The 26,959-nt window shown below is 38.6% G+C and overlaps 1 protein-coding gene and 1 long non-coding RNA gene across 5 annotated transcripts in view; one reads left to right on the top strand and one right to left on the bottom strand.

Annotated features, from left to right (window-relative positions):
- Window positions 1-17,729, bottom strand: part of ZNF624 (zinc finger protein 624) — a 36,495-nt gene extending 18,766 nt beyond the window's left edge. Inside the window, exons 1-5 of one of the 4 annotated variants that reach the window (XM_070563506.1) lie at window positions 17,627-17,729; window positions 16,983-17,097; window positions 3,481-3,569; window positions 2,913-3,000; window positions 1,459-1,524 (exon numbers count right to left, since the gene is read on the bottom strand). Coding sequence is in view for 2 of the 4 variants with exons in the window: in XM_070563505.1 (XP_070419606.1) it covers window positions 1,459-1,524; window positions 3,481-3,567 (153 nt within the window). In the remaining 2 variants the exon portion in view is untranslated. The remainder of the gene's footprint in view (window positions 1-1,458; window positions 1,525-2,912; window positions 3,001-3,480; window positions 3,570-16,982; window positions 17,098-17,626) is intronic. The other 3 variants (XM_070563507.1, XM_070563505.1, XM_008541521.2) reach the window with 3 other exon arrangements.
- LOC139074165 (uncharacterized) lies at window positions 17,676-26,118 on the top strand. Its single transcript, XR_011523687.1, has 3 exons — window positions 17,676-17,784; window positions 24,482-24,578; window positions 25,940-26,118. It is a non-coding gene; the product is annotated as an uncharacterized lncRNA (long non-coding RNA).
- Window positions 26,119-26,959: the final 841 nt, after the last annotated feature.

Below are 26,959 nucleotides of genomic sequence, written 5' to 3'. Positions count from 1 at the left end.
GAAGAATAAAAATAAACCACATGAATTATTCATCATGTCAAAAATTATGGCATTTTCCTAAGGTTCAGGATTCAAAGTCTGAAATTTGAATATATTTACTTTAAATTTTTAAAGCCTAAATTGTCATATATTAAAGGACAATTTTAAGAATCATTGGTCCAGTACTAAATTTCAAAAACAGTAGGCATAAGACTGAATCTCAGAATGTATTTTCTCATAAAAACAAAGAAAAAAACACCTCAGTTTTACATAAAACATTTTTGGAATAAAACCAATCTTCAAAGCATAATTTTTTTTCTTTTTGGTGAGGAAGGATTGGCCCTGAGCTGACATCTGTGCCAATCTTCCTCTATTTTGTATGCGGGTGGCCACCACAGCATGGATTGATGAGTGGTGTAGGTCTGAGCCTGGGATCCCAACCCATGAAACTGGTTTGCCAAAGTGAAGTGTGCTGAACTTAACCACTATACTACTGGGCCAGTCCCTTCAAAGTATAATTTTCAAAAATGTAAAAAGATAATTCTAAAAAAAGGAAGATAAAGGGGTTGAATTTCTCCTATATAAAAAAATTTTTTTTTAAATTATAATTCTCCTAAGGTATAGTCAATACATGTCAAAGATTTACTTAAGTCATTAATGAGAGATTAGCATCTGGACAAAGCTGGTTCAAAGGAGATACAAGAAACAGATGAATAGATAGTGGAAAAAAGAATGTATGCGTAAGATTGAAAATTAGATAGGAATCTGGTAAATGACCTACAGGACAATAAAACCATAACTTTTGGGATTCTCTTTTCTCCTAGGTAGAAATAATTTGCAACTTTTCAATCTTCTATAAGTTAACATCTAACTTGGGTTTGGATATTAATCAATAACAAATAGTAAGTCAAATCATGTAACCTTCCCTGCTACATTAGACGACCCTTCGACAGGCTGGTTAGACAACGGCATAACATGACACTGAAAGGGCATAAATTTACCGTTTGCCTTATTTCTAAGTTTTGGACAATTTTTCTTAACACAATTCAGACATTTTTGACTTTGATTTTTTCTGGAAAGATAAGGAGGATTCTGTACTCACAAATAAGTAAGCTTAATAAATGTAATGCAATGAAAAAACTTAAACCAATTTAAACTCATCTTAAGAATATTGCCACCAATGTCCATGTATTCTTGATATTTTTAATGGTATTGGGTCTTACATCGTGAAGCAAGACTCAGACTGTGTGATATAGGATACATTATCATTAGCAATTATGATGTGACTGTCAAATTAGGGCTGCCACCACTGAGAGAAATGAAATCTGTCAAATTAATGTCACCATACCTGGGGTTACGACACCTATTAAGCAAAATGGTATTCACTGAGAAGTTGAAATGAACTGGGAACATTAAGAATAGGGACAGTAAAAGAGGTGCTTTTGCTTTATTCCCCTTACATACAAAGCTAAGTATTACCTTTACCAATTCTGGTTCTTCTGCCTGAAGGTGAAGATCTTCCTCTGGCTGGGACACTTCAGGACCCTGAGGGGATACAGGATAAGATCACTCAGTGACAGGCTGCCTAGGACCTACAGCAGAGCCTCAACAAACACCACGAGTCCACTGTGCATGCGGTGTACATGGGATGACCTCTTTTACTGTTTTATTTACGGATGAAATTAAGGTCCCACAGTAACATCCAACCATAATCTTCTTTCACTTCTTTGAGACAATAACACACACACACGACTGAGAAAGATATAACTGCACAATTTTTAAAGAAGGCTTTTAACAAAGAACCTAGCAAAACAAAAATAAACTTACAATAAGGAGCCTTCAGATGCTATATAATTCTCCTTTTTCATATGGGGATGAAATCTATTTCTCAGAGATTATCTATCTTGCTCAAGAATAATATTTAAAACCTGCTAACACCATCTGTTTTCTACAGTTGAAAATTCATTACAGTGTTTGGGGGTGGGAGGACATGTCTCAGTAGCCATGCAGGAGCTATTTCAGGGACCTCTCATAACATTGTTTTCTTCCAAACTTTAGAAACTATATCTCTATGAGGGCCCGATTTTATAAGTGAAATGAAATTTTACTATACCTTATCAATTTTAGAATAAAATCTAAAATGTTGAGAAATTGTTATCTCTAAACAATTGTTCTCTAAAACATTGAGAAAATGTTATCTTATTTCTCTTCTCCCAAATTCTTCTTTAAAAAAATACAAATATTCAGCTTCCAGAAAATTAATGATGATGTGAAGGATGGGTTTGATCAGGCCAATACTAGACAAATACTTTGGATCTACTGGAAGTACAACATTTTGGTTTTTATTTATCATTTCAAGGGTATGTTTTAAGAACTATTTATATGTTCTTTATTCTGGCTACAAAGAATAAAAGATCACTACTACAGGTTTTTATAGATCATTACTATAACAAATTACATTTGTTGGTATTACCTTTCTTCTGAATCTCCTATTTCAAAAAGTCACTGCTAAAACATAGCTTTTATCAAATTAACACCCTTCTCAAACACACCCAAACACACACACATACATATTTACACTTAAATGTCTTCAGAGAAACACTAAAAGATTCAGCTTGAATATCTAATTTCCAGTCCTATCTTTTTTCCATCTTAAATCACTAGCTCACCCACTGTTCTCTGCCTCAGGGCCTTGCCCTCAAATTCTCTTCTCACCTGAAGAACTCTCACAATACTTAATGACAATTTAAATCCGACTTGCTAATTGGGTACCAGCTTAAATCTAACTATCCTCATGAACTTTCTGTGACCAATTTAGCCCATACTAATGTCCCAGTTCTTTCCTTACATAGCACTCATCATCCTTATCATACCGCTCAGCAACTGTCATTCACCTAAATAAATCATGTAACTATTTCTTTTGTATGCCTTACCTCAATGAGACTGTAAGCTCCCTACAGCCAAGCACTGTGTCTTACACATCTTCTTTCTCTCCATGTCATCTATTAAGCTTGATCACTTCTTAATGGGTAGAAAAGAGGAGATCACTGAGAGTGGGTACAAGGGGAATGGTCCCTATGAATTAAGGGTGTGTGTATGCGTGTGTGTGTGTGTGTGTACATGTATTTGGTCCCAAAATTTCCTAAACAAAATTTCCAATTGGAAAATATTCCATTCTACTATCCCATAAATAACTGATTTCCTGAGAACAATACAAATTTAACATGATAAGTAAATTTCCCAGACTGCTTATCATGTCTAAAGATAGCCCAGATACTTTTCGAAAGATCATGTATCTTGATATCTGGTTCAATATGTATAGTGAATCTTCCTATAGGTTACAAGCTTTATGAAGATAAACCCAATATTTATGGGTCAAACAATTGGATTCAGTTACCAGAAGGAGTGTAGGTGAGATAGAGAAGTCACAAGACTTCAGGAAAAGTAGACATGCTCTTAAGCCAAGACAAGAGGTGAGAATTAGAGGAAACCCCAACTTACCAGAGGTCCAACTGAAAAAACCACAGCAGCCATAATCTCTTCCTCTGGGTTCCCCTCTCTGGAAAAAGTGGAGACCTGCAAAGACATATCTGAGAAAGAGAAATAAGCCATGAAAACCAGTCCTGCCTCGGAAACTTCAGACTCACCAAGTTGGAACCCTGACACTATGACTAAGCATGATCTCTCTAAAGAACACAAGATTAACCTCCAAGATCAGTGAGGGGAAAGGATTCTTACTCCTGAAGATCTTGAGATTTTAATACCATTAAATGCAGTCACAGCTATCAGGTCAGACACTGTACAAGGAGCTTTTAAAATGCTTTCTCATTTGATCTTCACATCAACCTAATGGGAATTACATCCCCATTTTATAGCTGAAGAATTGGAGGCTTAGAAAAATTAAACTATTTACCCAAGGCCATGCATGGCTCCAAATCAGTCTAATTCCAATGCCCACACCTGTTCTACTAAATCAATTTGCTGTGCGAGGTGAGAGAAAATAATTCAATCTTTCTTTGCCATAATCATTACTCATCTACCAATGAAATATTCCCAAACTATCTTTTTCCTGTATTTCCTGTGAGGAGTCAATTTGTTAAAATGTTAAGAGACCTCAGCTTCATATAAAGAGAACACAAAAACTTCCAGACTTCAAAGATATTAGAAACCTTGACGTGTTTCCCTCAATCTCATACTCAGATCTTTTTCTAGCCTTTCTATACCAGGCAAACTCAAACAAAAAGGAACTAGGGATAACAATAATAATATAAGAGAAAGTGGAATTCAATGCACAAAGCATTAGGCAATAGTCCTTTGCCTAATGAAAAGTTATATGCCTAATAAAGGTTTTACACTGTGGAGAAATAGGGTGGCAGAGATCTTGTTCAGGTATCCCTAGGCACTGATTCTGCTTTTCTACCTTTCGTGAAGGATATGGCCTTGCTGATGTTGAGTTTAGTTCAAAAACAACAACAGCCTCATGTTTGTAAACATTCTCTTAACAAGTGCGTAGTTGCAGAATGATGTTGCAAGACATATAAAAGGGCTGTGGCACAGTAAGAATTGAGCTTTCCAGATATTGTGAAATCCTACCATTTAATGACAGTTTCCCAGGCAGTTTGACACTCTCACCACCTAGTAGGACCTTTGAGGTCCCAAAGAATCTATGCTGAATTATGCCAAATCTGTGTCTGCATTATATGGACAATTTGCTTCCATTAAGAATCCACATCCAAGAGCTTTTATTCAAAAATGTAGTCTGAAGATCAGGAGCACCAACATCACTGAGAGCTTGTGAGAAATGCAAAATCTCAGGCCTAACTCTAGAACCTACTGAATGAGAATCAACCATTTTTTTTTTTTTTTTACAGATTGGCACCTGAGCTAACATCTGTTGCCAATATATTCTTCCTCTTCTTTCCTAAGCCTCCAAGTACATAGTTCTATATTCTAGTTGTGAGTACCTCTGGCTGTGCTATGCGGGATGCCGCCTCAGTATGGCCTGATGAGCCATGCCATGTCCGCGCCCAGGATCCAAACTGGCAAAACCCTGGGCTGCCAAAGCAGAGAGTGCAAACTTAACCACTCGGCCATGAGGCCAGCCCTGAGAATCAACCTTTTAACAAGATCCCTCGCTGATTCATATGCACACATTAAAGTTTAAGACACACTGATCTAAAATAGATCATGTCAACAAATTGGACAACCTGGAAGAAATGGATAAATTCCTAGAAACAGATAACCCAACATGATTGAATCATGAAGAAACAGAAAATCTAACAGATCAATTACTACTAAGGAGATTGAATCCGTAATCAAAAACCTCCAAACAGGGGTTGGCCCCATGGCCTAGTGGTTAAGTTCTGCATGCTCCACTTCGGTGGCCAGGGTTTGGTTCCTGGGTGTGGACCTATACCACTCGTCAGCAGCCGTGTCACGGCAGGGACCCATATACAAAATAGAGGAAGACTGGAATAGATGTTAGGTCAGGGTGAATCTCCCTCAGCAAAACAAAACAAAACAAAATCCCCAAACAAAAAAAAGTCCAGGACCCAGATGGCTTCACTGGTGAATTCAACCAATACTTGTAGAAGAATACCAATTCTTCTCAAACTCTTCCAAAAAACTGAAGAGAAGGGGACACTTCCTAATTCATTTTACGAGGCCAACATCACCCTGATACCAAAACCAGACAAGAACAATACAAAAAAAGAAAATTACAGGCCAATATTGCTGAGGAACATAGATGCAAAAATCCTCAATGAAATATTAGCAAATCAAATACAACAACACATTAAAAAGATTGCACTCCAAAATCAAGTGGAATTTATTCCAGGGATACAAGGAGGGTCAACATTTGCAAATCAATCAACAGAATACACCACATTAACAAAATGAAGACTAAAAACCACCTCATCATCTCAATAGATGCAGAAAAAGCATTCACTGAGGTTCAGCATCCATTTATGATAAAAACTCTGAACAAAATGGGTATAGAAGGAAAGTATCTCAACATAATAAAGGTCATATATGACAAACCCACAGCTAACATTATACTCAACACTGAAAAACTGAAAGTTACCCCTTTAAGAAAGGGAACAAGACAAGGATGCCCACTTTCACCAGTCTTGTTCAACAAAGTATCAGAAGTCCTAGCCAGAGTAATTAGGCAAGAAAATGAAATAAAAGGGATCCAAATTGTAGAGGAAGACGTAAAACTGTCAATATTTGCAGATAATATTTTATATATAGAAAACCATAAAGAATCCACCAAAAAACCATTAGAAGTAATAAATGAATACAGTAAAGTTATAGGTTACAAAACCAATATACAAAAATCAGTTGTCTTTCTATATACTAATAATGAACTAGCAGAAAAAGAAGTCAAGAAAACAAACCCATTTACAATGGTAAGAAAAAGAATTAAATAGAGCATCATGGCTGAGTAAGTCGTTCCCTTTGTCTCTCCTCTCTAAGCTACAACCAGTCAGACATCCAGTGACCAAAAAAGGACTCCCTGCTCAACACATCAGAACGTCTGAGCAATCCATGCACCTATACATCTGAAGGTGGGTGGACTAGACCTCCAGGAGGCAGAGGAACTAGGGGAGCAGCCCTTTCCCTCTCTTCTGGTTGGAAGCGATCCAAAATGTGGATTGTAAAACTGGTGTGCATGCCAGCGACCACAGGCTACAAGGGCAAACACAGCACTTGTGGCTTGGCCCCTGTTCCCCACCCCTAGCAGTGGTGGGTGGTGCACACGTCCTGAGGCTCTGGGACCTGGCCCTCTCCCCTTTCCCTAGCAATGGCACTGGTCTTTCCAGCAGTGGGGACTACATCCAAGGCATGAATTTCCCTGGCAGTAGTGGGGTCCCCTGATCGAAGGTTTCAGAGTAGGCCACCGGTTCATGCACCAGTGCCAGCAACCAGAGGCTGTGGACCCTGCTCCTCCCAGTGATGGTGGATGGCACACACATCCTGAGGCTTCAGGACATAGAGTGGAGCCAGCGACCTGGCCTTTTCCCCTTCCCTGGCAGTGGTGTTGGTCTTTTCAGTGGTGGGGACTATATCCAAGGCATAAATTTCCCCGGCAGGAGCAGGGTGCCCTGACCTGAGGTCTCAAAAAGCATACTGGCAGGTGCCAGTGACCAGGGAATGCAGGGCCAGCAACAACACTTGTGGCTAAGGCCCTATTCCTCCCCTAGCAGTGACAGGTGGCACCTGTGATCTGAGGCTTCAGGAACCACAGTAGAACCTGAGACCCAGCACCCAGTGGTGGAACTCCCAAGACTGACTCTGTCTGCAGCAGGGGCTGTATACAAGAACCTGGGCCCCCAACAGCAACACCTGCAAACCCAGTGTCCCCTGGCAGCAGTGCCACCAGCACCTCCAGATAACCCAGGAGCAGAAGTGCACATGGTGCACAGGGAAGCAGCACCTGGGCCCACAGAGAGCCCGTGGAGACCAAGTGAGAGAACACGAGACCCAAGAAACCCCAGAAGCAGCAGAAGTGCTCAAGCCTGGTGACCCTGGGGGCAACACCTGAGACTGCAGCAACATTGAAAGCAGCAAGGCACCAGCAACCTCAGAGGCAGAAGCAGCACAAGGAGGGCACTGATGACAACTGTAGCAGAGTGGAGGGTGGAAAGTGCAGGCTCTCAGATACAACCAGAAGCAGCTCAGAACCAAAGTAACCAAAGCTGTACCCAAATAAGACAGGTGGTTACTACCACAAATACACCAGCAGAGGATCAACTCATCAAACAGCATGAAAAACTACAGTAACACAACAGACCAGAAGGAGAATCACAGTTCTCCAGAAACCAAACTTGAAGTCACAGAAGATTACAATATGACTGACAGAGAATCCAAAATAGCTGTCATAAAGAAACTCAACAGGTTACAAGAAAGCTCAGAGAGACAGTTCAATGAGCTGAGGAATAAAATTAATGAACAGAAGGAGTACTTCACCACAGAGATTAAAGCTCTAAAAAAAACCAAACAGAAATTCTGGATATAAAGGACACAATTAATGAGATAAAAAATAATGTAGAAAGCATAAAAAATACAGCAGATCTAATGGAGGAGAGAACCAGTGAGCTTGAAGATAGAAATCTAGAGATGATTGAGATAGAGAAGAGAGGACTAAGATTTTTTAAAAATGAAGAAATTCTTTGAGAAACATCTGACTCAATTAGGAAAAGTAACATATAGGTATCCCAGAAGAGTGGGCAAAAGGAACAGAGAGCTTATTCAAAGAAATAATAGCTGAGAACTTTCCAAACCTGGGGGAAGAACTGGACATGCAAGTACATGAAGCTAACAGAACTCATAATTACATCAATGCAAAAAGACCCTCTCCAAAGCATATATGACAAAGTCAATGACAACGGAAAAATATTAAAGGCAGCAAAAGAGAAGAAAATAACCTACAAAGGAACCCCCCACCAGGCTTTCGGAAGATTTCTCAGCAGAAACCTTACAGGCTAGGAGAGAGTTGAATGATATAGTCAAAATACTGAAAGACAAAAACTATCCACCAAGAATACTCTATCTGGTGAAATTATCCTTCAGATATGACAGAGAAATAAAAGCTTTCGCAGAAAAGCAAATGCTGAGGGAGTTCATTGCCACTAGACCTGCCTTACAAGAAATGATGAAGGGAGCCCTCCTACCTGAAAAAAAAAGGGGGGGGAAGGGTCAAAAATATTTGAGCAAGGTGATAAATACACAAAATCAGAAAATTGCAGCTCTATATCCGAATAGGTTTGCAAACAATTATAAAACAAAGGATAAAGGTAAAGAAAGAGTCCAAAACAACTATAACCACTTCAATTTGGTAACAAACTCACAACACAAAAAAGAATAATTTGTGACAACAAAAACATAAAAAAGGAAGAGGAAAGGGATGGAACCTGCATAGCCTAATGGGGATAACAGAGTATCAGAAAATGGACTATCTCATCTATGAGATCTTTTATATAAACCTCATGGTGACCACAAAACAAAAAAATCAGAGCAGGATCACAGATCATAAACAAACAGAAAACTGGGAAAACCGTCACAGAAAACCACCAAACTGAAATGGCAGACAGAACTACAAGGGAAAAGAAACAATGGAAATATAGAACAACCAGAAAATAAAAGACAAAATGGCAGTACTAAGCCCTCATATATCAATAATCACTCTAAATGTAAACGGACTGAATTCACCAAAAGACAAAGAGAGGCTGGATGAATTACAAAACAAGACCCAACAATATGCTGCCTCCAGGAAACACATCACACCTCTAAAAACACACAGAGGCTAAGAGTGAAGGGATGGAAGATGATACTCCAGGCAAATGGCAAGCAAAAGAAAGCAGGTGTTGCCATACTTATATCAGACAAAGCAGACTCAAGATAAAAAAGAAAACGAGAGACAAAGGTGGCCATTATATAACGATAAAAGGGACATTTCACCAAGAAGACGTAACACTTATTAATATATATATGCACCTAACACAGAAGCACTAAAGTACACAAAACAAACATTAACAGACCTACAGGGAGAAATTGACAGCAACACAACAATAGTAGCGGACCTCAACACCCTATTTACATCACTGGAGAGATCATCCAGACAGAAAGTCAACAAGGAAATAGAGGCTTTAAATGAAACATTAGAGCAGATGGATTTAATAGACATATATTGAACATTTCATCCCAAAACAGCAAAATACACATTCTTCTCAAGTGCACATGGAACATTCTCAAAGACAGACCATATGTTGGGAAACAAAGCAAGCCTCAATAAATTTAAGAAGACTGAAATCATATCAAGCATCTTTTCTGACCACAACGCTATGAAACTAGAAATCAACTACAAGAAAAAAGCTGGAAAAGTCACAAATATGTGGCGAGTAAACAACATATTATTGAACAACTGTTGGATCAACAAAGAAATCAATGGAGAAAACAAAAAATACTTAGAGACAAATGAAAATGAAAACACAACATACCAAAACCTGTGGGATGCAGCAAACATGGTACTAAGAGTAAAACATATAGCAAAACAGGCCTACCTCAACAAACCAGAAAAATCTCAAATAAACAAGCATGCCCTATACCTAAAAGAACCAGAAAAGGAAGAACAAATAAAACCCAAAGTCAGTAGAAGGAAGGAAATAATAAAAACCAGAGCAGAAATAGATGAAATAGAGACTAAAAAAACAAATAGGCAGCATCAATGAAACTAAGAGTTGGTTCTTTGAAAAGATAAACAAAATTGACAAACCCTTGGCCAGAGTGACTAACAAAAAAAGACAGATGCCTCAAATAAATAAAAAAGGAGAGGAGAAAGAGGAGAAATTACAACAGACACCACAAAAATCCAAAGGATTATAAGAGAATACTATGAAAAGCTATATGCCAACAAACTGGATAACCAAGAAGAAATGGATAAATTCTTAGAATCACACAACCTCCCAAAACTGAATCAAGAAAAAATAGAGAACCTGAAGAGACCAATCAGAAGCAAAGAGACTGCAACATTAATCAACCTCCCCCCAACCCCAAAAGTCCAGGACCAGATGGCTTCTCCGGTGAATTCTACCAAACATTCAAAGAAAATTTAATTCCTATCCTTCTCAAACTAGTTCAAAAAACTGAAGAGGGTGGGATGCTTCCTAACTCATTTTACGAGGCCAATATTACCCTAATACCAAAACCAGACAAGAACAACAACAAAAAAAGGAAAGTTACAGGCCAGTATCACTGATGAACACAGACGCAAAACTCCTCAACAAAATATTAGCAAATCAAATATAACAATAGATTAAAAGGGCCATACACCACAACCAGGTGGAAATTAGTCCAGGGACGCAGGGATGGTTCAACATCAGCAAATCAATGTGATACACCACACTAACAAAATGAAGCATAAAAATCACATGATCATCTCATTAGATGCAGAGACAGCATTTGACAAGATCCAACATCCATTTATGATAAAAACTCTAAACAAAATGGGTATAGAAGGAAATACTTGAACATAATAAAAGCTATATCTGACAAACCCACAGCCAACATCATACTCAATGTAGAAAAACTGAAAGCCATTCCTCTGAGAATAGGAATGAGATAAGGATGCTCACTCTCACCACCCTTATTCAACATTGTACCGGAAGTTTTAGCCAGAGCAATTAGGCAAGAAAAAGAAATAAAGGGGATCCCAGTTGGAAAAGAAGAAGTGAAACTGTCACAATTTCAGGTGACATGATTCTATATATAGAAAATTCTAAAGAATTCACCAAAAAACTATTAGAAATAATCAACAAATACAATAAAGTTACAGGATATAAAATCAACATACAAAAATCAGTTGCATTTCTATCCACTAATAATGAACTAGCAGAAAGAGAAGTCAAGAATACAATCCTATTTACAATTGCAACAAGAACAATAAAATACTGAAGAATAAATTTAAACAATGAGGCAAAAGACCTATACACTGAAAACTGTAAGAAGTTATTGAAAGAAATTGAAGAAGACATAAAGAAATGGAAATATATTCCATGCACATGGACTGGAAGAATAAACATAGTTAAACTGTCCATATTTCCTAAAGCAATCTACAGATTCAGTGCAATCCCAATCAGAATCCCAGTGACATTCTTCATGGAAACAGAACAAAGAATCCTAAAATCTATCTGGAATAACCAAAGGCCCTGAATAGCCAAAACAATCCTGAGAAAAAAAGAACAAAGTTGGAGGTATCACACTCCCTGAATTCAAATTATACTACAAAGCTATAGCAATCAAAACACCATGGTACTGGCAGAAAAATAGACACTCAGATCAATGGAACAGAACTGAGAGCCCAGAAATAAAACCATACATCTATGGACAGCTAATCTTTGACAAGGGAGCCAAGAAAAAACGATGGACAAAGGAAAGTCTGTTCAATAAATGGTGTTGGGAAAACTGGACAGCTACATGCAAAAGAATGAAAGTAGACCATTATCTTACACCATACACAAAAATTAACTCAAAATGGGTTAAAGACCTGAATGTAAGACCTGAAACCACAAAAACACTTAGAAGAAAATATAGACAGTACACTCTTTGACACAGGTCTTAGCAGTATCTTTTCAAATGCAATGTCTACTTGGGCAAGTAAAACAAAAGAAAAAATAAACAAATGGGACAACATCAGACTAAAAAGCTTCTGCACAGTAAAGGAAACCATGAACAAAATGAAAAGATAACTCACCAACTGGGAGAAAAAATTAGCAAATCATATATCCAACATGAGGCTAACTTCCAAAACATATAAAGAACTCATAAAACTCAACAAAAAAAAGTGAACAACCTAATCAAAAAATGGGCAGAGGATATGAACGGACATTTTTCCAAAGAAGATATACAGATAGTGAACGGGCACATGAAAAGATGTTCAACATCACTAATCATTAGGGAAATGCAAATCAAAACTACAATCATATATCACCTCACACCTGTCAGAATGGCTATATTAACAAGACAAAAAATAACAAGTGTTGGAGAGGATGTGGAGAAAAGGGAACCCTCCTACACTGCTGGTGGGAATGCAAACTGGTACAACCACTATGGAAAACAGTATGGAGATTCCTCAAAAAGTTAAAAACAGAACTACCATATGATCCAGCTATTCCACATATGGGTATTTATCCGAAGAACACAAAAACACTAATATGAAAAGATACATACACCTCTGTGATCACTGCAGCATTATTTACAATAGCCAAGGTTGGGAAACAACCTAAGTGCCCATTGATGATGAATGGATAAGGAAGATATGGTGTCTTTATACAACGGACTACTACTCAGCCATAAAAAAGATGAATTATTGCCATTTGTGACAACATAGTTGGACCTTAAGGGTATTATGCTAAGCAAAATAAGTCAGACGCAGATAGACAAATACCATATGATTTCACTCATATGTGAAAGATAAACAAGAACAAGAACAAAGAAACACATAGATAGAACAGATTGGTGGTTACCACACAGGAATCCGGAGTAAGGGGAGAGTGAAAGGGGTAAAGTGAGACATTTGTATGGTGACAGATGGAAACTAGACTTTTGGTGATGAACACAATGTAGTCCACACAGAAGAGGAAACATAATGATGTACACCTGAAATTTATATAATGTTATAAACCAATGTTACCTTAATTAAAAAGAAAAAGAAAAAAATCACACACACACAAAAGAAAATGTGGTATATATAGACATACAATGGAATATTATTCAGCCATACAAAGAAGGAAATCCTCGCATTTGTAACAACATGGATGGGCCTTAAGAGCATTAGGCTAAGTGAAATAAGTCAGACAGAGAAAGACAAATACGGTATGACTTCACTTACATGTGGAATCAAAAAACAAACTCCAAACTCACAGGAACAGAGAACAGATTGGTGGTTACTGGGGGGGGGGGGGGGGGGGTGCGGATGAAATGGATGTAGGAAGTCAAAAGGCACAAACTTACACTCACAAAATACATAAGTCCTGGGGATGTCATGGACAGCATGGTGACTATAATTAATAATACTGTACTGTACACTTACAAGTTGCTAAGAGAGTAGATCTTAAAAGTTCTCATCATGAGAAAAAAAATGTGTAACTATGTGTGGTGTTGGATGTTAACTAGACTTACGGTGGTGATCACTTCACAATATATACATATATTGAATCATTATGTTGTACACTTGAAACTAATATAATGTTATATGTCAATTATATCTCAATTTTTAAAAATGATGTAATAAATATTTTTGTGCATGAAAAAAGAAATAAAGCTCTCACTACAAATAAAATAAAATAAATCATCATTGCAGGCTATATTCCAGGATATTTGAGCCAAAGTTTATAATAATAAAGAGAAAATGGAGACACCTAAATTTGGGATCAACACTGTAATTTAAACGCATAGTTTGGTATGACAACATATAGTAGGATCCATGGAAGTTGGTGGAAAGAAGAAAAACAGCACTCATATTAGAATACAATAAAAACAAACAAAGACAATGAATATTACTAACAGAGAAAGGCCATAAGTTTATGATGAAACAGAAAAGATATGAATAATAAAAAATAGAATATTTATGCACAAATATGAGTTAATTGGTTGGTAGCCAATCAAATAATACAAATATATGAGCCATGATGCTAGATATATGACCATCCACTAAACCAGCAGGGACATCTAGGCACCATTTCCCCTCCCCATTCTCCTTCTTACATGAGGATGTGGCCTTGCTGATGGCGAGTTTGGTTCGAGAACCAGGGGTACCTGATGAATGATATTTCCTTATACAAAATGGTACAGATTGTTCATATAAACTCTTCCAGAGCAGTAATATTAGCTTCAGATATAAAAAGGCAGTGACATAGCAAGTTTTGAGTTTTTCAGAAACCCTACGTTGTGCAAAAAGTGTTACCAGCAGTTGCATGGCCCCTCATTAGGGACTGTGTTATGCTTAAACATGCTGCATCTGCTCCTGACCTTAATGGGCACCTTGCTTCCCACAAGATTCAGTAGTTTTTGCTCAATAAACACAGCAGAACTTAATCTAAGCTTGTGCCAATCAGAAGCTCATCCGAAATGATACTTGCAGTAATTAACCACTATCCTCTGAAAAACAAGAATGATAATACATAAAGCAAGGCTGTTATAAATTCAAAGAAAAGGTGAGATAGAAATTAAACAGATATGACTATATTGAAATTTATACTCAAAGATCATTTTTAATCATTTATGGAGCATTTGCTAAAATTAATCATATACCATAAAGACCACTGACCACAAAGAAAATCTCAATCAAAAAGAAGAAATTGAATACACTACATTCTCTAAACACGATGCAACAGAATTACAAATGTAAAAGGAAGCCTGAAGGGAGGGGAAAAAACCCTATCACCTGGAAATTTAAATAGACCCTCCTGAGTAGTTATTGTCAAACAGAGAACTTTATAACTGCTAGTGAATTAAAAAATGAGAGTATTATAGATTAAAAACACATGGGTTGCTGTCAAAGCTTTAAGGAGATTAAATTTATATCCCTAAATACTCTCAAGTAAAATTATCAAAAAGAATGAAAATATTAAACATTCAACTAAAGAAGAAAAATAATTAACAAGTAAGCCATAAGGACGAAATAATAAAGAAAGAAACTAATGACTAAGAAGAGAATCAAACAAAAATAGCTAACGAAGGCAGAGCTGATCCTTCTAAATAATGAAATATATAAGCTACTGGCAGTCAAAAAAGAAAATTGCCAATAACCAAAAATAGACAAGAAAGGGCCTACAACGGATAAAATGTCTTAAAATTGTATGTCAATAAAAATAAAATTTCCTAAAGAAGAATTTCTGTTTAAAACTTTTCTAAAACTGACTCAATCAGCAGAAAACTTAAGTAGGCCGATGTAGCAGAGACTGCTAACTGCCTTCCAACAGCTAGTCTCCCCCTTCTGCTTGACAGAGGCTTAAAGTCTCGGCTGGCCACAAAGCCACCCACCGAGAGACATTTCCCAGTCTCCTTGCAGGCAAGTGTGCCCACGTCACTGAATTATAGCAAACGGGATCTGAATAAAAGAGATGCATGCAACTTTCAGGTCACATCTTTAAAAGGGAGTGGTTTGCCCTTCACTTCTTCATTTCCCCTTCCAGTGGCCTTTCAGAATGTACAGTATGAGAAGGAGCCAGCTTCCACCAGAGGGAGGACAGCATCCCCTAGCGGGTGGTAGATAAAAAAAACTGCATGGAACCTGGGTTTCCAGATGACCTAATGGACCAGAGCTGCCTAGCCCCACCCACCCTCATCACTGCCAGCCACCTACCAATTCAGACTTTTATATGAGAAAGAAAGAAATGGTCTTTCTTGGTCAAACCACTTGGAATCTGATAAAGCTGCAAAGTTAATTTCCTAACTAAGAGAGTGAACGGTCATGAAAGAAAAATTTAAAGATATCAGGTAAGCAGGGGAGAGCAGGGTTTAGTTAAATCGAGAAAACGTGAACATCTTAAGCACGTAGAGTAGTTTGTTCCATGACACTGGGGTTTCACTAGGCACAATGAAAAGGTTTTGGTGGAAGAGAAAGAATAAGAAGTTGAGGGAGGAAAATCACAGTGTAGAGATAAGACTTAAAGAAAGAATAATCTGAGAGGATTCCTATATTGAAGTCTCAAGTGCTGACCCCAAGTTAAGAAGTCCAGCTTTACAAGGTTGGAAAGGAAAAATGGGCTAAGAGGAATAATAAAAACCATTTTTCCCAAACACAAAAGGAGACCACCAAAGAGCAACTGAGGACATTTTCAATTTCCTGGAACTGCATCTTTAAAACTCATTAAGAACGCCGAGTCATCATTTCTTTTTAAATTTGTAAAGAGTAATAAACTCCTCCTTGGTAATATGCCATATAGATAATACCAGTCAAATACCTTTAACAACCAAACCGTGCAATAAACATCTTTTTCCTTTCATAATCAGAATAAACAACGCTATTTAACATTCAATATACTCAGTTGGATCTCCACTGTGTGAAAATAATGCATCGAGAAAAAGACTGCGAGTAAGCCAGACTTTACTGAGACCTAGGCCTGTGATATTTATCCTTCTTTCTACTTTTCCATACTTTCCAAGCAGACAAGTACCCACATATACATAGGAGTTTGGTATAGGAATAAAATTCCAGAGTAGCTGTCCATACCCCCAGGTGCTAATCTTGGTTTGGCTACTGCGTTAACATGATTATAGGCAAGTCACTGGAGCACAGTCAATCAGCTAAGTTGCTAGCAAATGAGGCTAACCACATTCTATGTGACTGCTTTCGCCTTTGACAATACGCAGAAAATATCTAGGCCGGTGTTTCCCCCCAGTCATAACTTCCTAGGTATTTTTTCCGGATGTTGTGACTTCACTCAAGCCCTGTCCTGCCAAGCTTTGCAGAAGTATCGAGACTTCAGGAGAAACTTCACCTGCTGTGGCTCCTAAGCCACGTAGTGGCGTTTAAACTGCGAAGGGAGCAGTTCTTGCTGAGAACGTCAGCGCCGTGGACCAGGCCAGCGTTTCCCAACCAGCGCAAGGAGACCCCTGTCACGTCGGGGAGAGAGCAGTGATTTAAAAGTGACGATCTGAAATGCCGGAAAATGAGCCGGCAAGGAAAAGCTGCCTCGGTGACCCAAGACAGGAGAACGTCCCCCTGTCAGGTCACCGGATAGGAAACCCAGTTCCATCCCTGCCGGTTCCGCAGCCGGGACGGAGGTTCTCCTCCTCTGGCCTCGCCCTCTCTGCCTAACTGCCCTTCTCCGGCCTCTCGGGGGTCCGCCCTCCCTCCATCAGAGGCGCGGGACTGGGAGGAGGAGGATGGCCCAGGGGCGCCCCAGCCCAGGCTCCGGTGCTCCCAACCCCAGCCCCGCGAGCCCGCCGCCGAGGGCATCCGCCGCTTTCGAGAGAGGCCGGGGGCGGGGGAGGCCCAGCCCCAATCGCCTCTCGGGGTGGGCGGGCCCGCTCAGGGACAGGGGCTCTGGAGGGAACGGCCACGCCCCGGACGCCGCCGGGAGCCAAGCGCCGAGGGAGGGGCGGCGGGGAACCGAGGCCTGGCGCCCGGGGCAACGAATACCTGGCGGCCGAACTGAGGACAACTGAGGGCATTCGCAGAGCAGGGCGGGAACGCTTCCAGCAATGGCGCTGGTTCGGCTGGGCCGGCCGCCAGGCACGCCAGTGCGCCTGCGCAGCCGGGCGTCGGAACTACAGCCCCCAGAATCCCCAGCGCCCGAGGTGGGAGTTTTTTCTTTGATTTTTCCCCCCTTCACTTTGTCTGAACATATGAGGGAATTGTCTGTGTTTATCGATAGTTTGGGTGACCTGAGAAATCCAGGGGCCGCCCTGAGGACGAGTGGTTAAGTTCAGGCGCTCCGCTTCCCCGGCCCAGGGTTTCACCGGTTAGGATCCTTGGAGGGGACATGGCACTGCTCATCAGGACATGCTGAAGCAACCTGCCACACAGCACAACCAGAGTATACAACTATGTACTGGCGGCTCAGGGGAGAAGAAGAAGAAATAAAACAAAAAAGATTGTCAACAGATGTTGGCTCAAGTGCCAATCTAAAAAAAACAAAAGGACTTAGCATCATCGCCCCACATAAAAAAAAATCCAGTCAAATTGAGAGACCATAACTTTGTGTCAAGCACTAGCCACACAAAGAAAAATGACACACCCCTTGCCTTGAAACATTTCCGTGTGACTAAAGAAATAAAGGGAGTGAGAGAACAGATAGTCCTCCCGTAACTTAGTTAAAACCCCAGATGCAGGCAGAGTCGGCAAGTGTGCTTCCACGCTTTTGCTTGTTTTTTACTCAAGTTCTTGACCCAAATATTCATAATGCCTTCATTATAATTTCTGAGTCTTTGAACCAGAGCTTCCTTTCTTGGCTCATCCTAATAATAATAATAATATTTATTAAAGGATAATTATTATTTTAAAGCATAGTTTCCTATGCCTCAATTCCATGGTTTTAATGCCCGAATGATGCCGGCCCTGATATCAGTTCCCCTACATTAAAGCCAGCATATATGGGGTGAAAACCAAATCACTCTTTCCCTGCTTACTCCCTGGCTCCAGAATCCACTGTCTGCCATGGAGACAGACACAGCCAAGGACAGCCACCTGGATTTGTTATCTCCTTCTCCTCCTCCCAAGGCTGAATGCAGGCTGGAGGGAAAGCTCTGACCAGCAAGGCTGCTGACGCTACAAGCAGCCACATTCCTCACAAACCTTTAAAACCCCTCTTTTGGGGAGATGAGATAAAACGAGACAAATTTGAGGGCTCACTCTCGTCTCCTGGCTGATATCATCCGAAATAAAATCCCTTTCCTTGCCATAAGCCTGGCATTCTAGTTTTTATTTGGCCCCTCTTGTCTGGTGGATGAAGAACCTATGTTTGTAGGTGGTAACACAAAGACCATATTCTCCACAGTTAGTCAAACAGAGTCCTCAAGACTCCGGAGCAGCTTCCCTCAATGAGCGGGTTTCCTCCCTAATCCATTCCTCCTCTGTGTGCCTTGGATTCTCTGCCGCTTTGATTGTGTATGAGGCCCACTTAGGGTCAGTGGCCTCCAGATGGGGATCTGCAGGCAAATATTAAGCTCAGTGAAACTGAACGCAGTGTAAAACTGAGCTCTTGAGATCTCAAAGAGCCAATGGATATCTTTGGGGAAAGTGTGACATAACCCAGTGACCCCTGAACTATCACAGGAGAAATACAAGTGGGAGATTGAACTTATGGAGTTAAAAAAGACATATCTGAAATGAAAAATATACTGGATTGGATTAAAAGCAGATTGGACACTGAAAAAGAAAAGATTAGTGAATTCAAAGACATAGGAATAGAAACTGTCCAAAATGAAACATAGGGAGAAAGACGATGGAGAATGAACAGAGCACCAGTGAGTTATGGAACAATATGAAGTAGCCTAACTGTGTGTAATTACAATCCTAGAAGGAGAAGTGAGAGTGGGGGAGTAGAAAAATATTTAAAGAAATAATGGCTATTTTCAAAATTTGATGAAAATTACAAAACCACAGATCCAAGAAGCTCAAGGAAATTCAAAGAAAAGACATGAAGAAAACCACACCAAGGCATATCATAATCAAATTGCTACAAACCAGTAATAAAGGAAAATCTTAACAGCTGGAGGAGCAAAGATCTGCATATACTGGGGAACAAAGATAATTACTTCTCATCAGAAAAAAAAAGCCAGAAGGTAGTGAATCAACACATTTAAAGTACTGAAAGAAAAATCCAATCAGCCCAGAAATTTATACCCATCAAAAGATTTTTCATAAATGAAGGTGAACCAGTGATTTGGTAGTGGGATGAGATGGAGTAGACACACTTCTCCTAACCTCCCACTAAGTACAGCTAAAGACCCTTGATATTATCTATAAAACAAATATAAGACTCAGAAAGTTAGACAGAAGGCAGGCCAGCTAGGGACTGTGCTAAGACACAGTGGTGAATTTCCCAGATTTTCTTTTTGCATCATATATCCTGGCCTGGGTGTTGGAGAAGCTGGCAACCTAAAATGCCAATGGGTGCAGGTTAAAAAAAAAGCCCTAAATAAAGCCTGTTGTCTCCGGCCAAAGGACCAAGAAAAGGGCAACCTAGCATGACAGAAAACCTTTAAGAAAATAACCACTCAACTCCAGGCAAAAACTGTGGATCCCACCTCATCCCCATCAGCAAAGGCTGAGTGGGGAACCTTTACTTCCACCCTCCCCTGACTGCAATGAGGTTCCCCTTGTCCCTGCAGGGGTGATGTCAGAGAAGGGAGTGTGAGGAGCTGGGACTTTCATTCACGCCTGGTAATATTGAGCTTCCCCACGCACAGTGTCAGTGGCAGCCATGTGAAGCAGTAATAGAATGCCTCTCCCTTCCTGACAAAGTGTTGTCAGTGGTGGTGGCCTAGTGGGGAGCCTGAAATTTTACTCCTGCCCAGCGGTAACAAGAAATTCCCCTCCCAGACCTATCAATAGAGGCTAAGTAACTTAAGATGTCTACTCCTACCAAATAACCAGGTGGTGGTGACCTTCTTTCTCCCACCATAGTGGTGTCAGGGGAGGCCTGCTAAAACATGATTTAAATAAAAATTCAGAGTCTCATAACATAATACTCAAAGTGTCCTCTAATTTGGCAAAAAACATAAATCTGCAGAGTCAAGAAGCTATGAAAATGCCAAGCAGGATAAATACAAGGAAATCCAGCCTAAGACAGATAATAATCAAACTCCTGAGAACTAAAGACAAAGAAGAATCCTGCAAGCAGCAAGTGAGAAAGGACACCATACCAGTAACAGAAAAAAAATTGAATGACAGTAGATTTATCATCAGAAACCATAGAGGCCAGAAGGAGATGGGGCAACATTTTTTTAAGTGCTGAAAGAAAGTAACTGACAACTCAGAACCCAAGTTTGATTAGTGACAATGCAGAAAAACTCTTTCTATTATGTTTCTGCCCTTGTACTGCAATTTAAAGATACATTGGTTCCCTGATTTCAAACTATACTACAAAGTCATAGTAATCTAAATGTATGGTACTGACACAAAAGCAGACACATAGATCAATGGAACAGAATAGAGAGCCCAGATATAAACCCACAGTATAGGGTCAATTAACTTAGGAAGAAGGAGCCAAGAACACACAATGGGGAAAAGATAGTCTCTTCAATAAGTGATGTTAGAAAAACTGGACAGGCATATGAAAAAGGATGAAACTGGACCTCTATTTTACACTATACACAAATATCAACTCAAAATGGATTAAAGATTTAAATGTAAGACCTGAAACGATAAAACTAGAAGACAACAAAGGCAGTAAGCTCTTTGAGATCAGTCTTAGCAATATTTTTTTGGATATGTCTCCTCAGGAAAGGGCAAGAAAGGCAAAAATAAACAAATGGGACTACATCAAACTAAAAAGGTTTTGCACAGTGAAGGAAACCATCATCAAAACAAAAAGGCAACCTACTGCATGGGAGAAGGTATCTGCAAATGATATATCTGATAAGGATTAATATCCAAAATATATAAAAACTCATACAACTTAATATCAAAAAAAGAAACAATCTAATTAAAAAATGAGCAGAGAACCTGAATAGATGTTTTCCCAAAGCAGACACACAGATGGCCAACAGGCATATGAAAAGATGCTCAACAAACATCACTAATCATCAAGGAAATGCAAACCAAAACCACAATGAGCTATCACCTCACACTGTCAGAATGGCTGTTATCAAAAAATAAACAAAAAACAACAAGTGTTGGCGAGGATGTAGAGAAAAAGGAATGCTTGTGCACTGTTGGTGGGATTGTAAATTAGTGCAGCCACCTGGGAAATCAGTATGGAGGTTATTCAAAAAATTAAAAATAGAAGTACCATATGGTCCAGCAATTCCACTTTTGGGTATTTATCCAAAGAAAACAAAAATGCTAATTCAAAAGGACATGCGTGCCCCTATGTTCATTGCAGTATTATAGTATTTACAATAGCCAAGATATGGACCCTAAGTGTCCAGTGATAGAAGAATGGATAAAGAATATATATATATAGGGGCTGGCCCCGTGGCCGAGTGGTTAAGTTCGCGCGCTCCGCTGCAGGCGGCCCAGTGTTTCGTTGGTTCGAATCCTGGGCGCGGACATGGCACTGCTCGTCAAACCACGCTGAGGCAGCATCCCACATGCCACAACTAGAAGGACCCACAACGAAGAATATACAACTGTGTACCCGGGGGCTTTGGGGAGAAAAAGGAAAAAAATAAATTCTTTAAAAAAAAAAAAGAATATATATATATATATATGCACATATATATACACACGCACACAATGGAATATTACTCAGCCATAGAAAGAATGAAGTCTTGCCATTTGTGACAACATGGATGGACCTAGAGGGTATTATGCTAAGTGAAATAAGTCAGACAGAGAAAAATAAATACTATATGACTTCACTTACATGTGGAATTTAAAAAAAAGCCTAACAAAAAACAAAATAGGAACAGACTCATAGACACAGGGAACAAACTGGTGGTTACCAATGCAGGGGGCAGTGCTGTGGGTGAAATAGGTGAAGGGTATTAAGAGGTACAAACTTCCAGTTATAAAATAAGTCACAGGGATGTAATGTATGATGTAGGGAATATAGTCAATAATAGTGTAATAACTTTGTATGGTGACAGAAGGTAACTGGACATCATGGTGAGCATTTCATCATGTATATAAATATTGAATCACTATGTTGTACATCTGAAACTAATATAATATTGTATGTCAATTATACTTCAATAAAAAATAAAGATGTGTTGGAACAAAAAAATATATTGCTTGATATAAATTCTCTAAATTCTCCCTGGCGATGAACCAAAAAGTATTTGATGATAACTCTGAATAATTTAAAGCAGAGAAACTGGAAGCAGCAGCTAAAAATGAAAGAATGAGAAACAGCATGGGTTAAAATAGATGATCTGGAAAAAAAAAATATATCCCCAGTATGCAATGCATAGTCTGGCAAGTGCCTCCTGGTTGCAATGGGGACAGACAGTCTTTATTTGAAGATATATAGATGCTAAGACAGAGCACGAAGCGATTCTTCAGGCACAGAAGGATCAGAAGGACTGTCCTCTTGCACCCTGGAAATCAGAGCTGCTTCAGAATATTTATAACCAAGAAAACCTTGGATGCTCGCTCACTGCAGGGAGGACAAGCTGGTTTCCCAGAGTGGGTACTAGCCTTTCACGATGTATTGTGTCAGACAATGGGGATCAATCTTTTATGGATTTTGTAGAAAATACATACTTTTTGTGCCATACAAATCAGTTACAGTCAAAATTCAAAGCTTCCTTCGACCCATTTCTGTAGGAATAACAAGCTTCCACGTTAGCTCAAGATTAGGAGTTTAAACAATAGTGAATTATCAGACTCCATTTTCGGACTATTTTGCCACATTTGTTGAGTGGTGGTGTCATCACAATCCAAGTATATTCTTAAGGAGGAATATTTCACATAAGCAGAGCTATAGAAAACCAACCTGGTCATCATCTTCATGGCCTACCAACATGAAATTTGTGACCGTTTAAAACTTGGTGGTTCCAGTATTTTTCAAGTCAAAGAAACACTTTTAAAAGGATTACATACTTAAGACTTTACAACCTTGAAATTGTTTCCACGTGATTGTTGTTAGTGTTAAAAAAAATCTTATAGAAATTGCGTTCTAACACAATTCACTGAAAAAGGTGACATGGCAATCCTCAGCCACTTTATTTTCTAGAGTATTTCTCTACTTTGGTTAATGACATGTATACCATGTCCTACTTTTTTAAATGTACATCCAAAGCCATATTTTCAAGTCTTTTGTATAGTACCAAGGTTTTTGAGTAAGATAATGGGAGAAATTTATTTCAAAAAAGTCTTTCTCTAGTTTGACTGGAATTAGAATTTAAAAAAATGTTTATATATTTTTATTTGCATAATTTTCTCTTTACTCAGACATTGTGGCCCTTTAACAAGACTCTTGAACTTTATAAAAATAGTCTCTAAGAATTCCTTATTTTGTGTAAAGTTAGAATGAGATCATTTTAAGTTAAATCAGTTCTTGGGCTAATGCAAACTGTTGCTGCCTTCAGGCATAATTTAACAAAACTAGCTTGTATGTGCTGGGCATTATCATGACCTTCAGTTATTGACCCAATATGGTTCTAAGAGCTTAGAGGAAGCAATAGTGGGGATGATTTTAAGTGAATCTTTTTTAAGAGAGCACACATTATAAACACATCGTAAGTGAAATACAGTATCTAAGTTTTAATCCATCTTCAAATGTGTCCAAATATTTTCTAGACTTGCTTGTATTGAGCTTTTGTTTTAGATGGAATAGCATGAGAAAATCTTTAAACTTAGCGCTTTGTGTGTTCTTTGTTTCCTCAGGGTGGCCAGTATTTTGACTTATTTATCCTGCTTGAAAGCCATTTGAGATGTGTACTGCTATTCTAAAGAAGTGGTTCGAATTTTTTTTGTTTCTGGCGTAAGTTTATATAACTTAGTGTTAATGTCTCGATGCATACATAAAGATAAAATGCAGCTTCTTTTAAGATCCTCTTTTTAATCGAGCTCTCCCATATCCGTTAAAATATTGTAAAAAGTAGACGTAGTACCTCCTGCAGCTCTACTGCCTGCTGCCAATTGGTTTTATTTAAACCCACTGCCAATATTTATTTCTCTGTGTTTTGGAGGAAGTAATTTTGGGGAGAGAGTTTATTGTGTTAGAGAGCAAGAGCAACTACTAATTTAAAAGCTTTCCCTTTTAAGTGGAAAAGCTGAAAGCGGAAAAGCACACCGTGAAAAACATTCCTGCGAATCTTGACAAGTACTTATCCGCTTCACCATTATTAAACCTATCATTTAAAAAAGTTTACATGCCTTCTCCTTTTGAAGAAAAAGGATGATTTTTATTGTATAAAGCAGTGTCTTATGTATTTTGAAATGCCATTGTTTGAATTTCAATCTTCAGCTGATATTTGATATCTCACGTATCCTGATCTTGGATGTTAGGTATGCTTCAGAGACTTTTGGAAAGGATATTTTTCTCAAAGGATGTTTCTCCCTAGGGAATGATCAAAATATCAATGTTTGGTTCATTGTGTAAAGTTATGAATATTTTTGTCTAGGTTTTATTTCTTCTCTTTATTGAAAACAAATTCATTAGCCAAAAAGAAAAAAACACTCTGAGAAGAACATTCTTTGATAAGAGTACTATTTAATATTCGGGCTTATTCAGGTTTCTGTACTAAGTACTCTGATTCCCTGAGCTAATTGTTCAATTTACATGTTATCATATAGATATATATTTATACAAAACTTATTTCAAAAGTAGTACATTGAAAATAGACTGGTAATTTGGTGACTTTTTCTTCAGAAAATTCTGCATTTGACATCTTCACTTTTTCTAAAGTATCTGTACACTGGAAATAGTGCTATTCCAAGTGTCTTTTTAATGTGACTTTATATCTTTTTTAATATTGCACATACATTGTATTTTTGTTTTATGGTAGTAATAAAAATGTAAACATATTTTGTATAAAATGTCTGTGTACAGAACAGGAAAATTTCATAGAAACAAGAGAATAAGTGGCACAATTATTTTTCTTTAGAAAATATCTATAATTTGTTTTAGTGAAATGTTATGTACCTACATATTTAACATTTTGTAATTTAAAATCTTTTCTTTTGACATTGCTTATGATACTTCATAGACTTACCATTTAATACGCTTTTTAACCTAATTCATCAAATTCTAAAATGTATTATACAGACAAAATAAGTTGTGAATTAAAAAAATCAAGGTAACAAACTGTTCAATAAAATATATGTTCTCTTGCTTTATAGGTAAATATACTTTTGTATCTCCTCAGAGTTTTGTGTCAGAATATGGTGGTGTCGGGAGACCTACTGCAGCCCACTCAGTTATGTCACCCTGGCTATGGCTCACACCTCCAAAGGCCTGCACTTCCAAACTGAGTCCTCCCCTACTGACCGAAAGCTGTCCCCTTGCCTCAGACTTATAGGTTTGTACATAGTAGCAAGTTTCACTCTGATGCCGAAGCTGAGGTCCGGGGTACCTAGAGCATTATCTAGAAAGGGGTAGAACAGGCTCCAGTTGACATATTCCCTTGGCCCCATAGACTCCTCAGCCGGTGGAGACAGTTACAGGTGGAGGAGGACCAGAATGGGGCCCTTGCAAGGCTCAGGGCTCACACAGGAGCCCTTCTTCCCAGACAGAAAGGCAGGACTGCCTGAGAGAGTGTAGGACAGGTTATGAGTGAAATGGGTCACAAAGAGGTCTTCCAGAGTTTTGGTAACCTTCTATTTTGTGTCCTGGAGTTTTCACAAGTGTTTGTTTTCGAATTATTTGTTAAAGTCAACACCTTTCATATACTTTTCTGTGTGAGTACTTTCCATTAAAAGTATAAGAAAATTGGAGTATACCAAGATGCAAGCTTCACATTTACGTAAAACATTTGCTTTTTGTCTCTAGTCCAGAGCTAGGGCCCATTTTGAGTTATTGTTTCCTAAGTTCCTCCTGCTTACCCATGACACTCACACAGCTGCCATTATTATAACAGTGAGAACATCACAGAATACAGAAAAAAATATCCACCAACTAGTTTGGATGGGACTGAGCTGTTATTACAAAGTAATCAAAGCAGTAGAGGACAGTAGAAAGGGCCTGAAGGAGCACTGGAAGTGATGTAGGTTTCTATGCGACTGTGACACCCTTATAACCTAGTTAACTATTCATATAACTATGAAACTAGCTATAATCAGAAAAACAGAGCATAGACGTAATAATATTGAAAATTGTGTAAATCTAATATGTGGAAAGTTATATAAAAGATATAAGAACCA

This window comes from Equus przewalskii, chromosome 10 (assembly GCF_037783145.1).
Source record: "Equus przewalskii isolate Varuska chromosome 10, EquPr2, whole genome shotgun sequence".
Classification (NCBI taxonomy): domain Eukaryota; kingdom Metazoa; phylum Chordata; class Mammalia; order Perissodactyla; family Equidae; genus Equus; species Equus przewalskii.
This window is presented reverse-complemented; position numbering and strand designations above follow the sequence as displayed.